The 19,734-nt window shown below is 26.4% G+C and overlaps 3 protein-coding genes and 1 non-coding gene across 4 annotated transcripts; 1 reads left to right on the forward strand and 3 right to left on the reverse strand.

The window, feature by feature from the left end:
- Positions 1-3,017: 3,017 nt before the first annotated feature.
- On the reverse strand, positions 3,018-3,893 carry LOC107638169 (uncharacterized). The gene is made up of 2 exons (XM_016341336.3): positions 3,706-3,893; positions 3,018-3,615 (listed from the first exon to the last, which is right to left on the reverse strand). Exon 2 carries the CDS (start codon positions 3,599-3,601, stop codon positions 3,185-3,187), a length of 417 nt encoding a protein of 138 aa, XP_016196822.1. The 5' UTR covers positions 3,602-3,615; positions 3,706-3,893; the 3' UTR covers positions 3,018-3,184.
- A 4,768-nt stretch (positions 3,894-8,661) lies between these two features.
- On the reverse strand, positions 8,662-10,369 carry LOC107635503 (light-harvesting complex-like protein OHP1, chloroplastic). The gene is made up of 3 exons (XM_088483090.1): positions 10,095-10,369; positions 9,826-9,948; positions 8,662-8,893 (listed from the first exon to the last, which is right to left on the reverse strand). Exons 1-3 carry the CDS (start codon positions 10,263-10,265, stop codon positions 8,825-8,827), a joined length of 363 nt encoding a protein of 120 aa, XP_088339216.1. The 5' UTR covers positions 10,266-10,369; the 3' UTR covers positions 8,662-8,824.
- A 479-nt stretch (positions 10,370-10,848) lies between these two features.
- On the forward strand, positions 10,849-10,929 carry TRNAL-CAG (transfer RNA leucine (anticodon CAG)). The gene has a single exon. It is a non-coding gene; the product is annotated as a tRNA-Leu (tRNA).
- Positions 10,930-14,274: 3,345 nt separating this feature from the next.
- On the reverse strand, positions 14,275-15,208 carry LOC148569525 (protein GLUTAMINE DUMPER 6-like). The gene has a single exon (XM_088485515.1). The coding sequence runs from the start codon at positions 15,157-15,159 to the stop codon at positions 14,722-14,724; it is 438 nt and encodes a 145-aa protein (XP_088341641.1). The 5' UTR covers positions 15,160-15,208; the 3' UTR covers positions 14,275-14,721.
- Between the last annotated feature and the right edge of the window lie 4,526 nt (positions 15,209-19,734).

Below are 19,734 nucleotides of genomic sequence, written 5' to 3' on the forward strand. Positions count from 1 at the left end.
CTTTTCATTTAACAATTTACTTATTTGGATTTAATCTATGATTTGCTTACAATGTAAAAGAGTTTAGTCAAAATATGTTGAAGATATTATAAAGCAGCGGATCAAAAACTTTTATTGTTTTCATTCTATCCCTGCCTATTTCTTAGTTCTTAGTCAAACATCTTTTGCATATCTGCACCCAACCCCAGATGAAAGTGAATGGTAAAAATTTGTCATTCATTAATTTACGAATCGACAGTGCAATTTTTACTGCCTTCCTTTCTCATTGATCGTCGTTTTGATATATTTTTTTTTTATGCTTTCATAACTCAATGTATGTAGATACATCGTTTTATGAAAGTTAAAAGATATCAAAACAACTATCAACAAGGAATGAAAGGATTACACCTTATTTTTCACTGGTAATGGGAGTTGCATCTTGCATACATTTTGGAAGTTGGAACTTCTCATTGGAGGATGACAAACATTTTTTGTTTTTTGTTGGTACCTTGCTAAGGTAAGAAAGTAGATGAACAACTTTTGTTTCCCAATTTCTCCACTTAACTCCTTTTGTTAGTTCTGGTTAGAACAAAAGTAACTTATGGAATCTGTTGCTCTTTAAAGAAAACAAAGTACATACTTTTCTTTTACTATATTTGTATCAAAATAACTGTTAATCCATTGAAAAATCAACATATCATGTCTAAATATATTGACTTCTTAATCTACTAATTCGTCCTAACTCCAAATTCCAAATTTACAGTTACTTTGGAACAGAGAGAGTATTAATTTATCTGTTCTTTTCTTAGTTTGAGCCTTGCTATTTGTGAATCTGTTGCATCATTTTCAGGCCCTACCAACCACTACAGGTTTTAAGTCACTCAGTCCCTGTATGAGTTAGCTTTTCTTTCAGGAAAAACAAAACTATGATTTGTTTTTTTCCTTTCATATGTAATAATATCTTCACACCTTCTTTATTTTCTTTCTTTACATCCTTGTCTGTTATCTTTTTGTTGGTATTGACCTACTTGATATTTGTTAAATTTTCTTTGAGATCTTTTATTGCCAATAATATGCTGTATGATTAAGATTGAGAAGCCCTGTAATGGTTTCTAGTGCCAAATTATTTGAGCTCAATAATTGAGAAAAGCCTATGATGGTTTGCTTTTTTTGGCTTAAAGGCATTGGCTCATATCATTTTGCTTCAACAAATAATTTCTTGTCATGACATTTTGTTAAGATCCCTATAAGATAATGAACTCGCGTTGATCGAGTGGTCAACTCACTCGTCCACTTGTAAAAGGTTCAAATTTCGCCTTGTGTATGTAGCAACATATTAGCCAACAACAGACCTTTAAATAAAACTCATATTTGCAGCAGATTAGACTGATTATTCATTAACTTGTCGGATTGGGAGATATTGTATAAAATTAAAAATTTTTTTACATAAGACTACCTATTTTCCATAACACCTAATGAAACTAAGCAGTTCAATCCTAATTCCAGCAAAACTTCCATTAAATTTTCTGTGATTAATCTAATAATAGTGACAGTAATCTAATAATTTACATGCTTTCAATCAAATGGTGACAGATGAATTTGTCATTTTTTTAAATAAAAAAGATCTTCAAAAACATCTCTGATATTAATTTCAGAAAGAAAGTTAATATCACATGGATCATTCAAGAACTTAAAAAATTGGATGCTTACTTTATATATAGATATATATATAGAAGTGAGGAGTGTGTGACCTTTTTGTATGATTCTTTTGAAAGTCTATGTGGTGGCATCATGTTTTTATGTCAATCATACAGCCTGAAACTTAGCAATGCCTTGCTGTTGCATCTTCTGTCCCATTCATTCATTCATTCATTTCATTCATTCATTCCTTTACATTACAAAGTTTTATTATCACTTTCTCTCTCACACAAACACATTCACAAATTAACATAAAGACCATAACCAACCAAACCACCCCAATGCCCTGTCACTGAAACAAATCATAATACCTTTTTATTGCATAACATAGTTGTCATTCCCATGAAACTTTTTTTTTTAATTATAAAAAAAACTTACCCTCTTTCCAGCAAAGCATATGCCCCATTTCATGCCATTTGCAATTTGGAAGCACAAATACCACATGACACACCCCAATTATTATTGCCTAAGTTATTCATAGAAAAATATACAATTTTTTCTTTTGAAGTTTTTTCTTCCCTTGTGTTCTTGTTATCCAGAATCTTTTGGCCACATCTCTAACTTCTTTTTTTAATTGTTTTTAAAAGAAAACAATTATTTTTATGTGTCATTTTTCTTGTTCCTTCTATCTCCCAACTCAATAAGACCTTTACGTATACTAATCAATAAATGTATTTTGAAGTCTTGTGTTGAAGATTCTAGCAGCAGTTAACTTTGTATAGATTTTTTTTTTTAAACTTCTAGCCCTATAGTTTTAAAAATTTTACATTCGTTTGATTCATGTAACCAACCCTACACAATCGAATAAGAATTAACTGTCATTTTCGTGTCACTTTCTTGATGGATGACATGACATACTCTTCACAGTTGGCATGAACATTTCCATTATTTTCAAACTAATAAGATTCAATAAAAATCTGAAGATGGTGTTACTAAAAAGATTAAACAAAATCTTTCAGGGTTATTCTTATCATACAATATCTCCAATTTGATTATTAACTCTACAAAAAATTCCTGAAATTAACTATTCAACTCAACTCAACTTAAGTTACATTGATTATTAGACTTTATTTATATCTTAAGTAATCACTAACTAATCTTAATAACCAACTAATTCGCCTAGTTATCCTAATCCATAGCATCTATCATTCTTGGAACTCTGATATTTCAAGTTGAAACCATCAATTCTATTGCTGGAAAAGTGTTATCATGTTCTTGAACAACATTAGAAAATGTCCTATTTTCACTACAAATAATAATACTGAAAATCTAAAACTTTATGATAACAAAACTTAAAAATGTTAGAAGATAATATTTTTTGAGGTAGATGTGTGAGTAAGTAACAAATCAACAAATTCAATTTTTCTTTTCTTCTTCTTTTCCATACAAACAAATTCAAATTTTGAGGATGCATGGTTCAATAAAATCCCAGCATCATATACAAAGAAAAAAAAAAGATAATAATAATAATAAAAAAAAAGAATAGAATAGAATAGAATAAGAATACTCATTTTTTACTTCTGTTGTTGTCAACACGTTTCTTCTCTTGTTTGCTTGAATTCTTCTTCTTGCTTCCATGGTGATGATGATGATGATCTTGATGTTTATCTTTCTTGGAAAATGTGTTGTTGTTGTTGTTGTTGTAATGAATTGGACCAGAGGAAGCATCTGAAGCCATTGAATCATCACTCTCTTCTTCATCAACTTTCTTTCCTTTTCTCCTATTATTATTATTATTTTTATTATTACTATTACTAACATAATCATGATTATGATGATGATCATAAACATTCTCAACATTGCTGCACCCAACATCATAATCCTCATCTTCTTGCATTGGAGATTCAATATACATAGTCCAACCAGATTCACTACTGCTACATCCTTCAGCTCCACCACCCCATATTTGTTTATATGAATCCATAATAATAATTATATCTAAATAGAAAAAAAAAATATGAATATGAGAAGATAGATAGATAGAACTATAGCATAATAAGAATAATGAAGATAGAACTATAAACTTACATTAATAGATAGAGCTTCAAAAGTTAAAGGGTCCAAAAGGGTGGTAATGAAAAAAAAAAAATGTGGTAGATGCATAGCACTTTGCTCCAAAAGGCTTAAATTCAAGGGAGGAACCAGGAAGGTTCCTTATAAAAAGAAAATTATAAAAAATGAAAAAAAAAAAAAATTGGGAGCATGAAATAAACAAAAGGAATGTTGGGGCTTGCAGTCTTTGGTCATAAAACGTATCTATAAATAATAATTGTTTTTAACCTCTGTCGTTGTCATGTTAATTAGAAAAATAAAATATATTTATATCAAAATTAAACTCTCTAATTTAATTTATGAGAAAAGAATAAATATGTCCCTGATTTTTTGTGCCGCAGACATTTTTGTTCTTGACCATTGAAAAATACTTTTAAATTAGACATTTGGACGGATCAGTCTCTGACGGAGGCATTTGGACGGATGGACTGATCCGTCCAAGTTTTGTGAAGATTAGAAACTTAAAAGTATTTTTCAATGGTCAAGGACGAAAATATCCGCGGGACAAAAGGTCAGGATCTATTTGTCCTATTCTCTTAATTTAATTTTGCATATAATACAGTTGGACATTGCACAAGGTTGACAACTAGAAAAAGAATGTAAAATCATGGTCCTTGAATATGCTATTAATTATAGCAGTGCCACTTTTTTTTATTTTTTTTTATTTTTAACTTTGTGTTATGCATGTGTCTATGATTGCATCAAAAAAAATTCTTTGTCTTGTCTATAGTAAACAGGCTAATCTATTTCTTTTTCAAGTACATGTGTTTGTTAATATTAATGTATGTTCTATTCTCTGTATCTTAAATATAAAAATAAATAAATAAATAAAGGAGTATCTTCTTGGATGAGAAGGTTCAAGAATCAAAATTAAACTCATCAACCTAATGAATTAATTTCATTTTCTTGATCATCACAAAAACAAGAATGCACTTATTCAATTATTCACTAATTTAAACAACACAAATATTTTTTTATAATTTAGTTAAAAATTAAATAATTCTTTTTTGTTTTTAATTTAATATAATATAGATTGGTTGGTCTACAAACTTTGTGTGTATACATATGTTAATGATAATGATAATTAATATGAATATTATTATATGATGGCAGGTCATTGTTGGTAAAGGGTTGTTGGCTAAACTTTGTTTAGGTGGGATGTGATCATGCTAACCACAAAGTTAGACCACCCTTGAAAAGCCTACTAAGTTTGGCATTTAATCCTATGAGACAGGGAACTAAATTCATCAAAATAAAGCATCTTTTTTTGTCAAATATTTATTATAATCACATGTATGTTAACTTGAGTTGCTAATCTACCATTAATGTATTATATTAATTAGTTCGTATTATTTCTCTGAGTTTTACAAAACCTCTTTGTTTTTAATATCAATTACCGGTTAGTGAATTATTCTGGTGCCTTTTCCTGTAAAAGGATAAATACATTTATTTTATTCAACAACTATATAATTTAATCATAAGTCCTAGCTTGAACATAATTAGGGTAAACTACCAAAATACACCAGAATTATTTTATTATTGATAGAAAATTTTTTAAATTTTATTATTAACAAAAATATTCTCAAATAATTAATAAAAATATGTCAAAAATACACCCTTTGTGAACTAAGATGTTTTATATTAACAGAAAAAAAACATTTTTATCACATTTTTTAATAGTTTAAAAATATTTGTTTTAACAATAAAATTTAGAAGCATTTTTGTCAGCATAAAAATAATTTGGGTATATTTTTTGTGGTTTAGTTTTGATCATAATTCATATGGTTAAGTACGATTTTGGTCTCTAAAATATAGATTGAAAATTTTTTTTGTTCCCAACTTTTTTTTTTGTATATAAAATCGTCCTTAAGATTTAACTTGGTTTTAAAATCGTCTTTACCCTAAGGACCAAAATCATACGGAGGTGGCAGTAGAAGCGGAAGTAAAGGTGGATCGTAAATAGCTTCTTCTTCTTCCCTTTCTCCTTCTTTTTCTTTTCTTCCCCTTCACAGGAGCAGAAACACTCTCTTTCTCTTTTTTTTATTTTATAATTTTTTTGTTATGGGTAATTTGGTTTAAAATTTTAATATTTACGTAAAAAGTATGATTTTAAAACTTGGTTTTAAACCTTAGGGACGATTTTGTATGCAAAAAAAGTTAGGGACCAAAATTTTTTTTTACCTATACCTTAGAGACCAAAATCGTACTTAACCCTAATTCATAAGTGAGACATAGGTTATTTTTTGGATAAATGGCCTAATTTGTCTCTGAAAGATCATTCGTTCTTCAAATTAATCTCTAGAAGATTTTTTTTAATCAAATTCGTCCTCAAAGGTTTAAAATTAATCGCGTTAGTCCTTCTATCATTTTCTTTATTAACGGTACCAAAATTTATTAATGTGACACGTTAAGTGATACTATAAAACACGAATAGAAATTTTAATTGACTATTAGCATGATAAGTTTATAAAATTAATTAGATCAAATCAAAACCTAATTGGGGAAAAAACTTGAGGCATTGGAATCCCTCAATTTGGAGTTAATTTGATCTAATTTGAAATTAGATCAAATCAAAACCTAATTGGGAGGAGAACTTGAGGTATTGGAATCCTTCAATTTGGGGTTGATTTGATCTAATTTCAAATTAGATCAAATCAAAACCTAATTGGAGAGAGAACTTGAGGTATTGGATTCCCTCAATTTGTGGTTGATTTGATCTAATTTCATAAACTTATCATGTTAGCCACTAATTAAGAGTACTAGGTGTGTATTGCGATGTCACTTAACGTGTTATATCAACAAATTTTGACACTATTAGTAACGGAAGTGACAAAATGACTAAAATAACTAATTTAAAATATTTAAAGGGTGAATTTGATATCTTTCCAAGACTAATTTAAAAAATAAATAATCTTTCGAAAATTAATTTGATCATTTACTTATTATTTTTTAGTTAAAAATAATCAATGAGCAAAATAAGCTTGGTTTCAAATTTTTAACATCACTTAATTAAACTTGCTACTAATAGAATTACAGACATACAAAAGGAAACCTTTTTAATTTATTTTATTGGACAAGTAACGGTAATAAGAAGAGCAGTGCATTAAATTTAATTTATGTTACAAGTAATAATATAGGAAGTGGAGTAGAGAGAGGGTGAATGTATGTAGGTTAATAAAGTATAGGCGAAGCAATTGAAGATTTGATCTTTGCATTAAGTAGTCCTCAACTAGATTTGACTCAATAATTTTCCTTTTCCTTAACTTTTGAGCAAGCACAATGTAAGAGTAATCAATCATTATTCTTCTTGAATTGAACCATCTTTTGGCTTTATAAGGTACCTAGCTCCATATCCTTTGAATGTAATAATAATAATCACAATTCTTGCTTAGACAATTAAGCTGCCTCACCCCATAAACCATGTTAGTTGTCCTATTTATTTTGCCAAAATTTCAAAAATAAATAAATCAATAATAAAAAAAAATACAATGGTATATAATATAAGAGTTCGTTTATTTAATTAAACTAAAACAAGCTAATGGCGTCCAATTAGAAAATAAATCTTTTTCAGTCAATATCAGGAAATTTTTTTTAATCTTAAATTTTAAATCCTAAATTCTAAATCATAAATTTTCCAAAAAATAAGAGCTAAAAAATAATTTTAGAATAAAAAATTAGTTATCACTAACTAATTCAAAGTTAATTTTCTATACTTATTTTTTTAGATTATATAAAAATAAAACGACGTTTGAGTAGTTATTTTCTTCAAAGTTTGAATGACAATTCTCTCTTAAAAAGAGTATAATAAGTTTAACAACTCATCTAATAGTCAACTATAATAATGCTTCCAAAATCATGAAATGTTTATTTCAGAAGTACTTTAATTTGAGTAGTTGATGAAAGCTGTAAAGAACAACTATAAATAACGACTTTGCAATGGAATCAATCAACTAATAGCATTATAACAAATTAACAATACAAACAAAACCATGACAAAAAAGGAAGAAGATAGAAGTGGTTTTTTAAAGTATAAACGACAATAAAATTGGTCAAGGCCATTTATCCTAAACAATAATTCTTCAAATTTCAAAAGGCAACATCAATTTATAGCTTCTCTTTTTTGCTTTGAATTATTCGAATTGAACAACAACAAAATATTTTCATGCAAGCAACAATAATAATGAAATTAGACGATATGATGTTGATATGAATTTTTTTACCTTTAACTCGTTCTCTACATTAATTAATGTCAACCCTTGAGTCTTTAAACAAAATTAACTGACCATAGCAGAAGCAAATTAGTAGTAACAAAAGCTAAATTACTATTAAAATCTTTATATGTTTTTGTTTTTGTTTTTTTTTTTTTTTAATCAGTGGATTGGACAACCCCAATTCTAGGTACCCTAATGGATTAGACAAACTCCAATCCTAGATACACAACATATCCACATACTCTTCACATTTTTTACCACATTTTTTTTCTTTTTTTTTGGTCAGATGGATTAGTACCACATTTTTTTTCAATTACAATTTCTAGGGTTGTGGATTTTGAAGCCCAATATTATCCCAAACTATTTAAGAATGAACCCAAATACGATTAAATTCAGGATATGAAAAAATCCAGGCATTTGAGTTGGGCTTTTGGCCCGTTCCAATACCAAAAAAATAGAGTAATTTTTTGTAACAAAGCTATGATAACCCTATGACACAACATGGGCTTGAATCCCATTCTTACGCCAACGAGTCTTAACTCACATGGCATTTCGTCTCCTCCCCATCTCAAAGGTCTCGGGCTCAACTTCTACCAATAGCAATTCAAGAAGAAAAAATGGTAAGTATGTGAAGAACGTGTGGGTGTGTGTTGTACCTAGGATCGGAGGTTGTCCGATCTACCTGAAATACCTAGAATTGAGGTTGTCCAATTCACTGACAAAAAAAAAAATCTCATTCTTGACATTCTTACTTTTGAATTCATATTTTATCCCATAATTTTGAAACGTGTAGTACCAAATAACAAATCACTATGAAAATTGATTGTAGAGAACACGAAAATAAAGTGAAAAAATTGACTTTGACAAAAGTTTTTCATAAATGTTCAGAGAGGAATATCAAGGCCTTTGCCAACATCAACTCCAATGACTTGAAGTATTCCCTTGTTTATTATCTGCAACATATATATACCAACATTTCATAATAATCCAACTTAGCAAAAATGCTTTAGTTATGCAATCAATAGTGTAGTTAGAATGAAAAATGTTAAAGGTGAGAGAAAAAATCTAAAAATATATTATAATTTTGGATAAAAAATTGTTTTAGTTTCTAATATTTGAACTAAATCCTAATTTTATTTATAATGTTTGAAACATCCTATTATTATTCCAAACGTTTTATTTCGACCTAATTTAGTTTTTTGGTCAAACTTAAAATTTTTTCTTTTGAAAATATCGCTTCTTCCATTATGATTTTTTACTAGATAGCGACAAAATTATAATTGTAGTGATCATAATGACTATTGTAGTAATTTGAGAGTAAAAGAGACAAAATAATAACAGAAACAGGATAACAATAGAGAAAAAAAAGTATTTTTGGAAGAGAATTTTTTTAATTTTGATTATAGTCCTAAAACAGGACAAAATAAAATGTGAAATAAAAATAAGACGTTGTAAATGTTAAAAACAAAAACATGACTTATACATTGCAAATGTTAGGAAAGGAATTAGAATTTAGTTTAGATTAGAGATTAAGAGTACTTTAGTCTATAATTTATATTATCGTCCTATTATGATAATGTAACTTTTTTTTTTCTCTAAAAATCAAAATACAATATAAAAAAAAAAGTCTTCTACAGAGTGACGTTATAAAAAATAGAAATAATATTATAATTTGTAAATTAAAAATAGTATTTGTATCCTAAAATCAGTCACTAAAATCAGTTATTAATATATTTTTATGTATAAATATATTGTAGTTTAATTTATATTGGAGTAGATTAAGCATAACCATTTTCAAATAATAACAATAATAAAGCGTCATCCTGTTACTATTTGAGTGACAGCAATATCTATAATGGCAAATGAAGATGTGAAAAACACTCACAAATTCTAGAATGAAAACTCCAATGATTCCAATCATGCAAGCTCTAGAGTTCCATATCTCTGCTGTCCTTGTGAACCCAAGAAATGGAGCCTGAAACTGTGGCTGTACTTTTGGAAATTCCACCTGAACAAATAAAAAATAAAATAAACACACATAATACACAGAACTGCTTCATTGAATATAGATAACTTTTTATTCAATTTTTAAAGAGTATTCTTATCACCTAATTAACAAAAACATAAAAAAAAAAAAAAAAGAGAAGCGCTTACACCAGCAGGGGGCTTGGCTGCTGTGACAGTGAAGGAAACTCTCTTCTTTTGTAACCTCTTATTATAACCATTTGGAAGGAACAACAGTTGCTTGTTTGGTGATTTAATTGAAAGGGTTGTTCCCGCGATCAGTGATGACGGCAATATGGTTGATGAAGAAGCCATGACCATGATTATGGTTGAAATCCACCACTATTTCCTTCACCCTTGGGCTTATCTACTCTTTCTCTCTGCTTTTCAACTTCCATTTATTTTTGTGTGGTTCAGATTAGAACACGCTGGGGGTCTCGGAGTGGGTCGTATTAATAAAAATAATAATAATAATCCTTTTTTTTGTTAATTAATAATAATCTATTTAATATACAATACTATGGAAGCGGTTCCTATATGCCACTCTTTTTTTTTTGTTTTTTTGGTCAGGCTATATGCCACTCTATCTGAGAGGAATTTGGTCACATTTGCACCATTTTAAGAATGAGCCCAAATACGATTAAATTCAGCATATGAAAAAATCCAGGCATTTGAGTTGGGCTTTTGGCCCGTTCCAATACCAAATAGAATAAAGAATAATTTTGTAACGGATCAAAAAGAGGAATAATTTTGTAACAGAGCTATGATGACCCTATGACACAACACAGGAATATTTTTTGTATAACTACGTGTCATAGCTTTCACTGAATTTTGAAGGCAAAAAATTATGCATTTTAATAATAATATTATAAATAAAATAAAGTGAAAACGCACTATCAATAAGGTCAAGATGGCCGAGTTGGTCTAAGGCGCCAGTTTCAGGTACTGGTCCGAAAGGGCATGGGTTCGAATCCCATTCTTGACATTCAAATTTTTCAATTCATATTTTGCTTTTGTATCTAACTATCTATGAATCTATCCATAAGACCATAACTACGGCAATTTGCACCTCCATATGATGTATCTACCCATAACTATGGCAATGTGCTTCTATGATATTATCATTTATCAGTTTAGTTCTTATGTTTTTATTTTAAAATACGTTTAACTAAAAGATTTCAATTCTAAGGTGCTTAATTAAATCTAATTCAAAGATATAAATTCTGGGATCCGGTTCTCTAATCTACTAATTAGCTAGCTTACTTTAAATTCCTCCTTTTTCTTGATTTCCCATTTTAAATTATATGTTAGAACTGACTAAAATAGTTTGCTAAAGTTTTCTCCTTCTATCAGAAAAGTAATTACTTCACAAACTTTCCCCATCATGTATGTAAGAACTGAAAGATTAATAACAACATTAAATTACTAATCAATTATTATAATTAATTGGATAAAATTCAATTAGAAATTATACAACTGTTTTATTATACTTAGAATATTCTTTAGCATATATTGATTATTGATATTGATTGTTACCGTAGCTAGCTAGTAGCTACAGGCACCTTGAAAAACTAGCACCTAATAAAATTTTCAATCACTTAAAAGTTAAAACAATAATGTATATAGCTTTTTAATTGTTTGCCTTATATTATTAATTTATTATTAAGCGAAATCCTATTTTAGTCATAGAAAGATATAAGCTTAGAATATTAATCATTTCAGAACTATTTTGTTAATAAATCCTTCTTAAATTCAAAAAAAGTCTACTCAAAAGAAGTTAAACGGTTAACAGGGATAAATTTTGTGACTATATATTAATTAATTAAATGTAAAAATAAAAAATATGAATATATTTTAGTGGGGCAAAAATCCAATTAAAACGAATAAGTCTTTATAAATTTCATTAGCATTTAAACATTTTAAATTAAGTATTTAGAATAATTTAATAATCCAAAGCAACTTGTGTATTTGACTATTTATATTCATTTAAATTCCTCTAAAATGAAAAATATTAGTAAAATGAGAAAAAAACGGTGTAATTACCTTAATTTTTAAATTAAAATTGTGGACTTTACATACAATAGAAGTTATAAATTTAATAATAATTAACCTAATTTCATTCCTTTACAAATCATATTGACATGTCTATTGATTCATTAATATGTAAAAGTAATAAAAAGAAGTTTGTTGAGATAACAAGCAACTTATAATTTAACTAAGAAGTTTTGAATTCAAATTTTAGAAATAATAAAAACAATTATTTTTTATGAATTATATATAATGAAAGATATATTAAGAAAAATATATAATATAAAAATACAGATATAAATGAATTAAGTTCTAAAAAATTGTTCACATACATAAAATAACTTTTAAAATTTTAATTATATTAATTATATTTTTAAAATTGACAAAAATATATTATATTAATTCTTTGGTACTTTTTATTAACTGATCATCATACTATTAGAAATTAACATGATATATTTTTTTCAATCTAAAATACAATATTAATATAATAATTAAAATCTTAAAAATTATTTTAATACATACAATTAATTTTAGAGATTAGTTTAAAACTAACCTCACATATAAATATTGGAAAATACTAGGGAGACAATAATTTTGTTGAACAATCAAATAAAAATATACTACACCTCCAAATTAATCCTCTAAATTTTAATATTAAAATAATCATCCGTACACTAATAAAATAAACATCCAATATATCTATTGTTTACATTGTTTAATATTTTCATCGTTTACCTATACTTTTCTATAAATATTAGGCTTCAAGTGTAGTGGACCATCCATTGACCTAATATATAGTGGCTCCTTTTAATGCTACTCCAACCCGCCGCATCACATTTCACAAATTAACAACCAGAAATCAGGTAATTAACCTAAAAAAGAAAAAAAAATTAAGCACTTTATTTTTTTTTGGTACTAAAAAGCACTTTTTTAAATGAGGGGGAAGAAAAACAACTACGTTTCGCCGCTGCCCTACTTGAAGATTAATGTCAAAAACTTGATGGCACTTAGAAAGTAAAAAAGCATTGCCTAAAAACATAAAAGGAGAGAGGGTTCCCACCTTCACATGCCTAGATGCCCTTCTATCCAATTCCACTTTCTTTAGTGCCTACTCACTTTCATTTAACTTTTGGCTTAAATGGTAGCCGGTGATTATTATTATTTATTATTATTATTTTTTGCTTCATCCAACCACCTAATATTTATTCTCTCTTTTTTATCTCTTGATTTTATATTTAGCATGTTCATCTTTCCATGAAGGAGCATTATAATATTATTTGTATTTTTGTTGGTTAATATAATAGTTAGAATCTCGACTTAACTCTTACACTATTTTAAATTATAATTTTAAATGAATTAATTAATTTTACAAAATTTATACTAGATCTAACAATTTTAAAATTTAAATTTTATTAAAATTTTACGTTTTACAGACTTAATTTATTTTTTTTATTTACTAGAGGCGTACATTAAATACATATATTAAAAATTAGTAATTAAATTAGTCATTATAATTAATTTATTTTTAAATATATTCATATATAAATATATTATTAATTTGATAATTATTTTTTAATGTACATAATATAATTAGTGTATAATATTTTTTTAATTATCATTGGTGAAGATGTGCTAAGTTGAAAAACTAATAGGATAATCAAAAGTATAATAATAATAATAGATTATTAAATTGCAATTTTAAATTAAATTTTTCTAAGATTATTATTAGTATAGTTTTTCTAGCTTTCATGGATTCGTCTTTTGTCATGACATTCTCTCGAACTAAAAGAACAACAAATGGTATCATATGCTAAATCGAAACACAAAAAAGTAGAAGGTGGAAATGAAATCAAGTTTAGGAAATAGATAAAATTACCCTTCTTCTTCTTTCTCTCTTTCTTTTTCTTTCTTTTTTTTTTTTCTTGAGTGACATGCCAATTTATACCCTTTTTTAATAATGCACGGACTATGTTAAACAGAATGAAATTCCATGCCATGACTCAAAGATAGCAAATCCAAAGAAAAAAAAAAGAATATAAAAAAAAAAAACAGTGCTTTGGTAGTTAGGTACTAATAGGTAGTGTTGCTTTGTTCTTTTGCTTAATTTAATTTCTTGTTTAATTTCCCATATTATCATCCATTCAATTCTATATTTCATAATCAAGGTTACTTAGATGAATAATAATAAGCATAATTAGCATAGCAACATCTGTAATTAATTAATGCATCAATTAATTAATTAGTTGAAGAACGAACAAGCCGTGATCAATTGGATAATGCTAGGTAGACAAAAAAAAACAGCAAAAACTTGCCTTATTTAGCATTAATTAATTATCGCAACAATTAATGAATGTTAAATAAGACAAGTTATGTTATGACTATTTTTAGCTGATTTTCTTTAGTTACCAAACATTTCCGTGATCAATTATAAGAACCAACTCATCACAAATGATAATAATAATAATCATTCCGGTATTCATATTCAGTGCTCAACAAAATCACTGAAATATGAAAAAAGGAATTCATCAACTACTAATAACTCTCTATCTACATATACCAAAATTTTTCTTACTATAGCTTCTACCTATATCAAAAGAACATTATTAATCTATTGATTTTTTGTCTTTTGACACGGTTTTAAATTGCAATTACAGTCGCAATCGTCACCACGATGTAGACATAATAATGTGTCCTACATCATACTGACAATAATATTGCGACTGCAATTGCAGTTGGTTGTTCATGACTAGTTTGATGGACTTGATGAAGAAGGGGTAATTGTGGTAATTGAAGTTGGTTGAGATTCACATGTGCATAATGGTAAAGAAAAAGAATAAGAAATAGAAGAAGAGATGATTGGTTTGGCAAGGTAGGTTGGTTTGTTTTGGCCAGCCATGATGACAAGTAACTCAGGCTCAGACATGTTCTTTGACATCATTGTTGATTGTTGTTTCATGTTGTTGTTTTCTTCTTCTTCTTCTTCAGATGATGATTGAGAATTTGATGAATGCTTTCTATAAGAACAAACAAGGATGACCAATGCTATAGAAATAAGAAGTAGCATTAGAGCTAAGCCTCCAAAGAGATATGGAATTGGAGATTTCCACACTTTGATTCCATTGGTTAGTGGTGATGATGTTGATGATGATGATGATGATGATGATTCACTCCTTAATGGCCTCATATCTTTCTTTCTCTCTTAATCTCTCTCTTAATTTCTTTCTTAATCTCTCTTTCTATGTGGCTTTGAAATGGGGTGAGGTGGTGGTTGGGGGAATTTATAGTGCAATTTATACACCTTGATTTACAAAAGTACCCTTTTGGCTTTCAAGCAAGATTATATTATACTTTTTTGTGCTTGCCTAGATGCTTCATGCAAATGATGTCAATTGCAACACATTGTACTTGTTTCTTTCTTTAAAATAATTTTTGAAAGATTTAATTTTTGAAAACTCATATGTCTCAAATAATTATTGGTTTAATTATAAGGAAGGCACTTAGATAAAGACGCTTAAAACATTTTTTTTTAAAGATATTTTTAAATAATTAAAATTCAATATATATAATTAATTAAATTATGTTATTTTTATCAAAATTAGATCAGATAAATTGATTTGGCCAAAAAATCGATAAATTATACCTTGAATCGGTCTAAATTAATATTTTTTTATAAAAAATAATTATAATATTTTTACTATAAAAAATGACTAAAATATTCTTTTATATATATATATATATATATATTTTAAGAATCTTAAATTCTAACCCTTTTTTTTTGTGTCGTTATAGGGTTAAAATTTAAGATTTTTGAAATTTAAAAAAATATATAATAAAAATATTTTAATTATTTTTTATATTAATATTATTGTAGTCATTTTTTATAAAAAATATTAATTTAAATCGGTTCAAGGTTTGATTTACTTATTTTTTTAACAAATCAATTTGTCTGATCTAATTTTGACAAAAATAATATAGTTTAATTAATTATATGTATTAAATTTTAGTTAATAACAAACATTTTAAAAAAAAAGACATTTTAAACATGTTTATTGAAATTTCTCTCTCATTATAAAACACAATTTAAGTAAGATTAGTCATTTAGATAATGACACATGATTACTTAAATTATTTTATGACATGTCATCATCTAATTTGCAAAATAATTAATTTAATATAATTTAATTTAAGACTTTAATTTGATCTTTCGAATACACTGAATTGATTCGCACATAATTTCTTTCTTGATTAAGAAATATTTTAATTAACCATTGACCTTTGTTTTTAATAGAAAACACTTATTTACGATAAGCATCAATCATTCAACCAAAATTAAAGTATATTTTGAGTCTATTTTTTTACTATTTGTGTCAAAGATATTTTGTGCACGTTGTAATGTTTTGAAATAATAATAATAATGGAAAAAAAGTGCCTAACATTAGATATGCACTATGAAATAGTACTTACTATTCTCTTATTTCTTTTTCATCATATCCCATTACTACATTAATTAAAAAACATAATATATATTTAAACACTATTTGGAAACAGTTATTTTATCTAACCAAAATATGACACGAGGCATAAAAATCTTATTATTTGTTAAAGAGGCCTCTAGATTGGTCAGGAATCAATATCAGGATTGAGAAGTGTAGAAAGCTACGATCCACCGGCACCCACACGGACACGGGACACGATACGACACGGAACACGATACGACACGGAACACGTTGATACGTACATTTTAAAATTTTATAAGATATGGAGACACGCATACATATAAAATATAAAGTATCTTTAGATAAATCGTAATGATATTTTAATATTTTATTGATATTAAAATATAAATTAATTTTTTAATAATTTTTAATGTCTTATTTTAATTATATTAAGTATTTAAAATATTTTTTTATTTTAATTTATAATAATATATACTATATATATCTAAATTTATTTTAAGAATATATGTTAAGAACAAGACTGGACACACTGACACGTGATGGTATTTAGGTGTGTCCAAGTGTGTCCGGAGAATATTTTTTATTTTTTATTAAGACATGATTGTCGGACGAGTGTCGGTGAGTGTCGTGTCCGAAATGTGTTCGACACCCGAATACGACAATTCAGCGAAATGTCCGTACTTCGTAGGTAGAAAGAGATTGAAATTAAAAAACCTTGCTCTATTTTTTGTTTGATCTAATTATTAAAATGGACTTTTCAATCATTTTGCTACAAAAAGAGTGACTTTCAGACTAATAATAAGTCATAATCTACAGGATTTAATTTATATGAGTCATGATCAAATTGTCAACTCAACCATGGAACTCAAATTGACATAAGTAGAACTTGCTAGCGATTTGTCACTATATTCATCTTTGGCAAATGAGTTTGTGTAAATAGGAATTGAAGTATAAATTTGTCTTTGTTTAAGAAATAAAAAAAAACACTAATTATTAACTGCCATAATAATAATAATAAGGTGCATGGTTCAACTTTAGGAGAATCACGTTATAAAATAAAATGGAAACTTTTTCTATTTTTTTAGAAATAAAAAAAATATGGGTTATGTTATGTGTACACCAAAATCAGCCTCCAAAGTCGGCCATCAGTATAAAATACATGTTGGAATACAAATACATTATGAAAATAAATTAAACTATACATGTATTTATACAAAAATACATTGGTGACTGATTTTAGTGGCTGATTTTAGTATACAAATAATATTTCTCAAAAAATATAACTAAAAATATAAGTACTTATTATTCACAAAAAGTTTTTTCTCTCTGAAAATTTAAACAAATGAACCCATTATACTATTTTAATTTGGAGTTTAGTATACTCATCAATTTCTGAGCTGCTTTTTATTTTATTTTATTTTATTATTATTATTAATATTTTACTATTAATGTTACAATTTTATTATATACTAAAAATTTGACTAATTTAACTTTAAAATATAATTATATCTAGCTATCTCTTGATGACCAGGGTTTTTTTTAAAAAAGCAAATGCTTGAGCTTGATTTAGTTTATGATAGAATAAATAAAGTTTTTTTTATATTAATTTTTCATAATTTTTAAAATAAAAACCCTTTGATTCTTAGTACGAAATAAAGCAAAATATCTTTAAATTAAATTATCTACACGCACGAATGGTTACTGAACACACACATACATATATATGACACATACATTCTCTATCTTGAGACGAACACACAAGAATTAGATACTTGTCATCTCAGTTCCCTAGCTTCATAATAATTATTATTTAAGGTCATATCTGCACTTATTATTAGTTTAAATTTAGGTGTTTGTTGATGAAGAATGATAGAGCTGAAGTCATTCTTAAACCTTTAAATTTTAGAATAAAGCTAAGGGTTACTTTGAGTCTGTTACATTTATTTATAGATATGAGATATTAAAAATTTAAAATACAGATATAAAGACATAAAATTATAATTAATAGATAAAATATAAATAAAAATATTATATTTAAAATATTAAATTATATATTTTATATTTTTTTGACTGAAATAATATAAAAATATTAATAAAAGATATAATTTATTTTTTTATTATTTTTATAATTATATTTTTTATTATTATATTTTTTTCTAATTTTTATAAAAAAATAAAAATAAATTAAATTTTCATAATTTATTCACCAAATAAAAAATAAAAATATTATTTATTTTATTCTCAAAACCAAACAAAATATAAAAATTCTAATTTTTATATTTTTGTCTTTTATGTCTTATTCTCAATATTTTATTTTTATCTTATTCTCAAAACCAAACAAGTATCCAAACTCCAAATTAAACCAATACAATTTTAAAAGTAAAATTAAATAAAAATATATTTAAATAAAAAAAAAAAAGAAAAGAAAATTCTCTATCCCAACATACATGGTATTCGCTGCTCCCTTTAATTAGCTTTGAGTAACTGTAGAGGTTGGCCCCTCTGTGAGTAGTGAGTATAGATTTTTTTTATTTATTTTTATTTTTTATAAAATGGTAACTATTGGAAATAATATTCCTTGGAATATCCATTACATTTCTTACTTATATAGTTATATTTTCTCTATTCTTTTGCACTGCTTTTTCTTCTCAAATTCAGATACATGTACTTGAACAACTTAGGATCGGTACTATATTATGAACGATACAATATATAAGAACCTACTATTAAATTATATTGAATTAGGTCAATAATATCGTACGTATGACTAGGTATGTGCATGAATGAGATGCTTGTCATCTATCTAGTCATCATGTTTATATATTGTATATTTCATTTACTTTGCAAGACTTATGATAACATTTAATTTTATATTTTCTTAAAAGATTGACTATTTACCATCTCATTTTTTTAAAATATAATTTATCATCCTTTCTATGTAGAGTTAGCAAATTAAATCAGTAGAACCATCACTTGTAATAACATAGAATTCCTTATTTTTTTTATTTTTATTTTAAAAAACATCATTATTTATAGTGTATGAAATTAAATTAAAATAAATATTTTTAATATTTCAAAAATTTCAAAAATTTTAAAAATGACTGTGCTTCATTTATTATTTACTACTAATAATAGTTACTAGATAAATTAACTTGGGTTGGTCGAACAAATTGTTAATTTATTTGTCCGTTCAAGAAAGTGTCGACATTTTGAATCTCGCCTTGTATATGTAACAATTTATTAATTTACGACAAACTCTTAAACGGAGTCTAAATTCGTAAAAAATTAATCATTAACTTAAA

This window comes from Arachis ipaensis, chromosome B4 (assembly GCF_059453495.1).
Source record: "Arachis ipaensis isolate K30076 ecotype BB chromosome B4, ASM5945349v1, whole genome shotgun sequence".
Taxonomy (NCBI): domain Eukaryota; kingdom Viridiplantae; phylum Streptophyta; class Magnoliopsida; order Fabales; family Fabaceae; genus Arachis; species Arachis ipaensis.

Bases quoted from the DNA above. Each gene is read 5' to 3' on its own strand.
- LOC107638169 (XM_016341336.3), bottom strand. From the start codon at position 3,601: ATGGATTCATATAAACAAATATGGGGTGGTGGAGCTGAAGGATGTAGC.
- LOC107635503 (XM_088483090.1), bottom strand. From the start codon at position 10,265: ATGGTCATGGCTTCTTCATCAACCATATTGCCGTCATCACTGATCGCG. The intron at 9,949-10,094 runs GTAAGCGCTTCT...TTATTTGTTCAG, and splicing joins CAGCCAAGCCCCCTGCTGGT to GTGGAATTTCCAAAAGTACA. The intron at 8,894-9,825 runs GTGAGTGTTTTT...TATATGTTGCAG, and splicing joins GAGTTTTCATTCTAGAATTT to ATAATAAACAAGGGAATACT.
- LOC148569525 (XM_088485515.1), bottom strand. From the start codon at position 15,159: ATGAGGCCATTAAGGAGTGAATCATCATCATCATCATCATCATCAACA.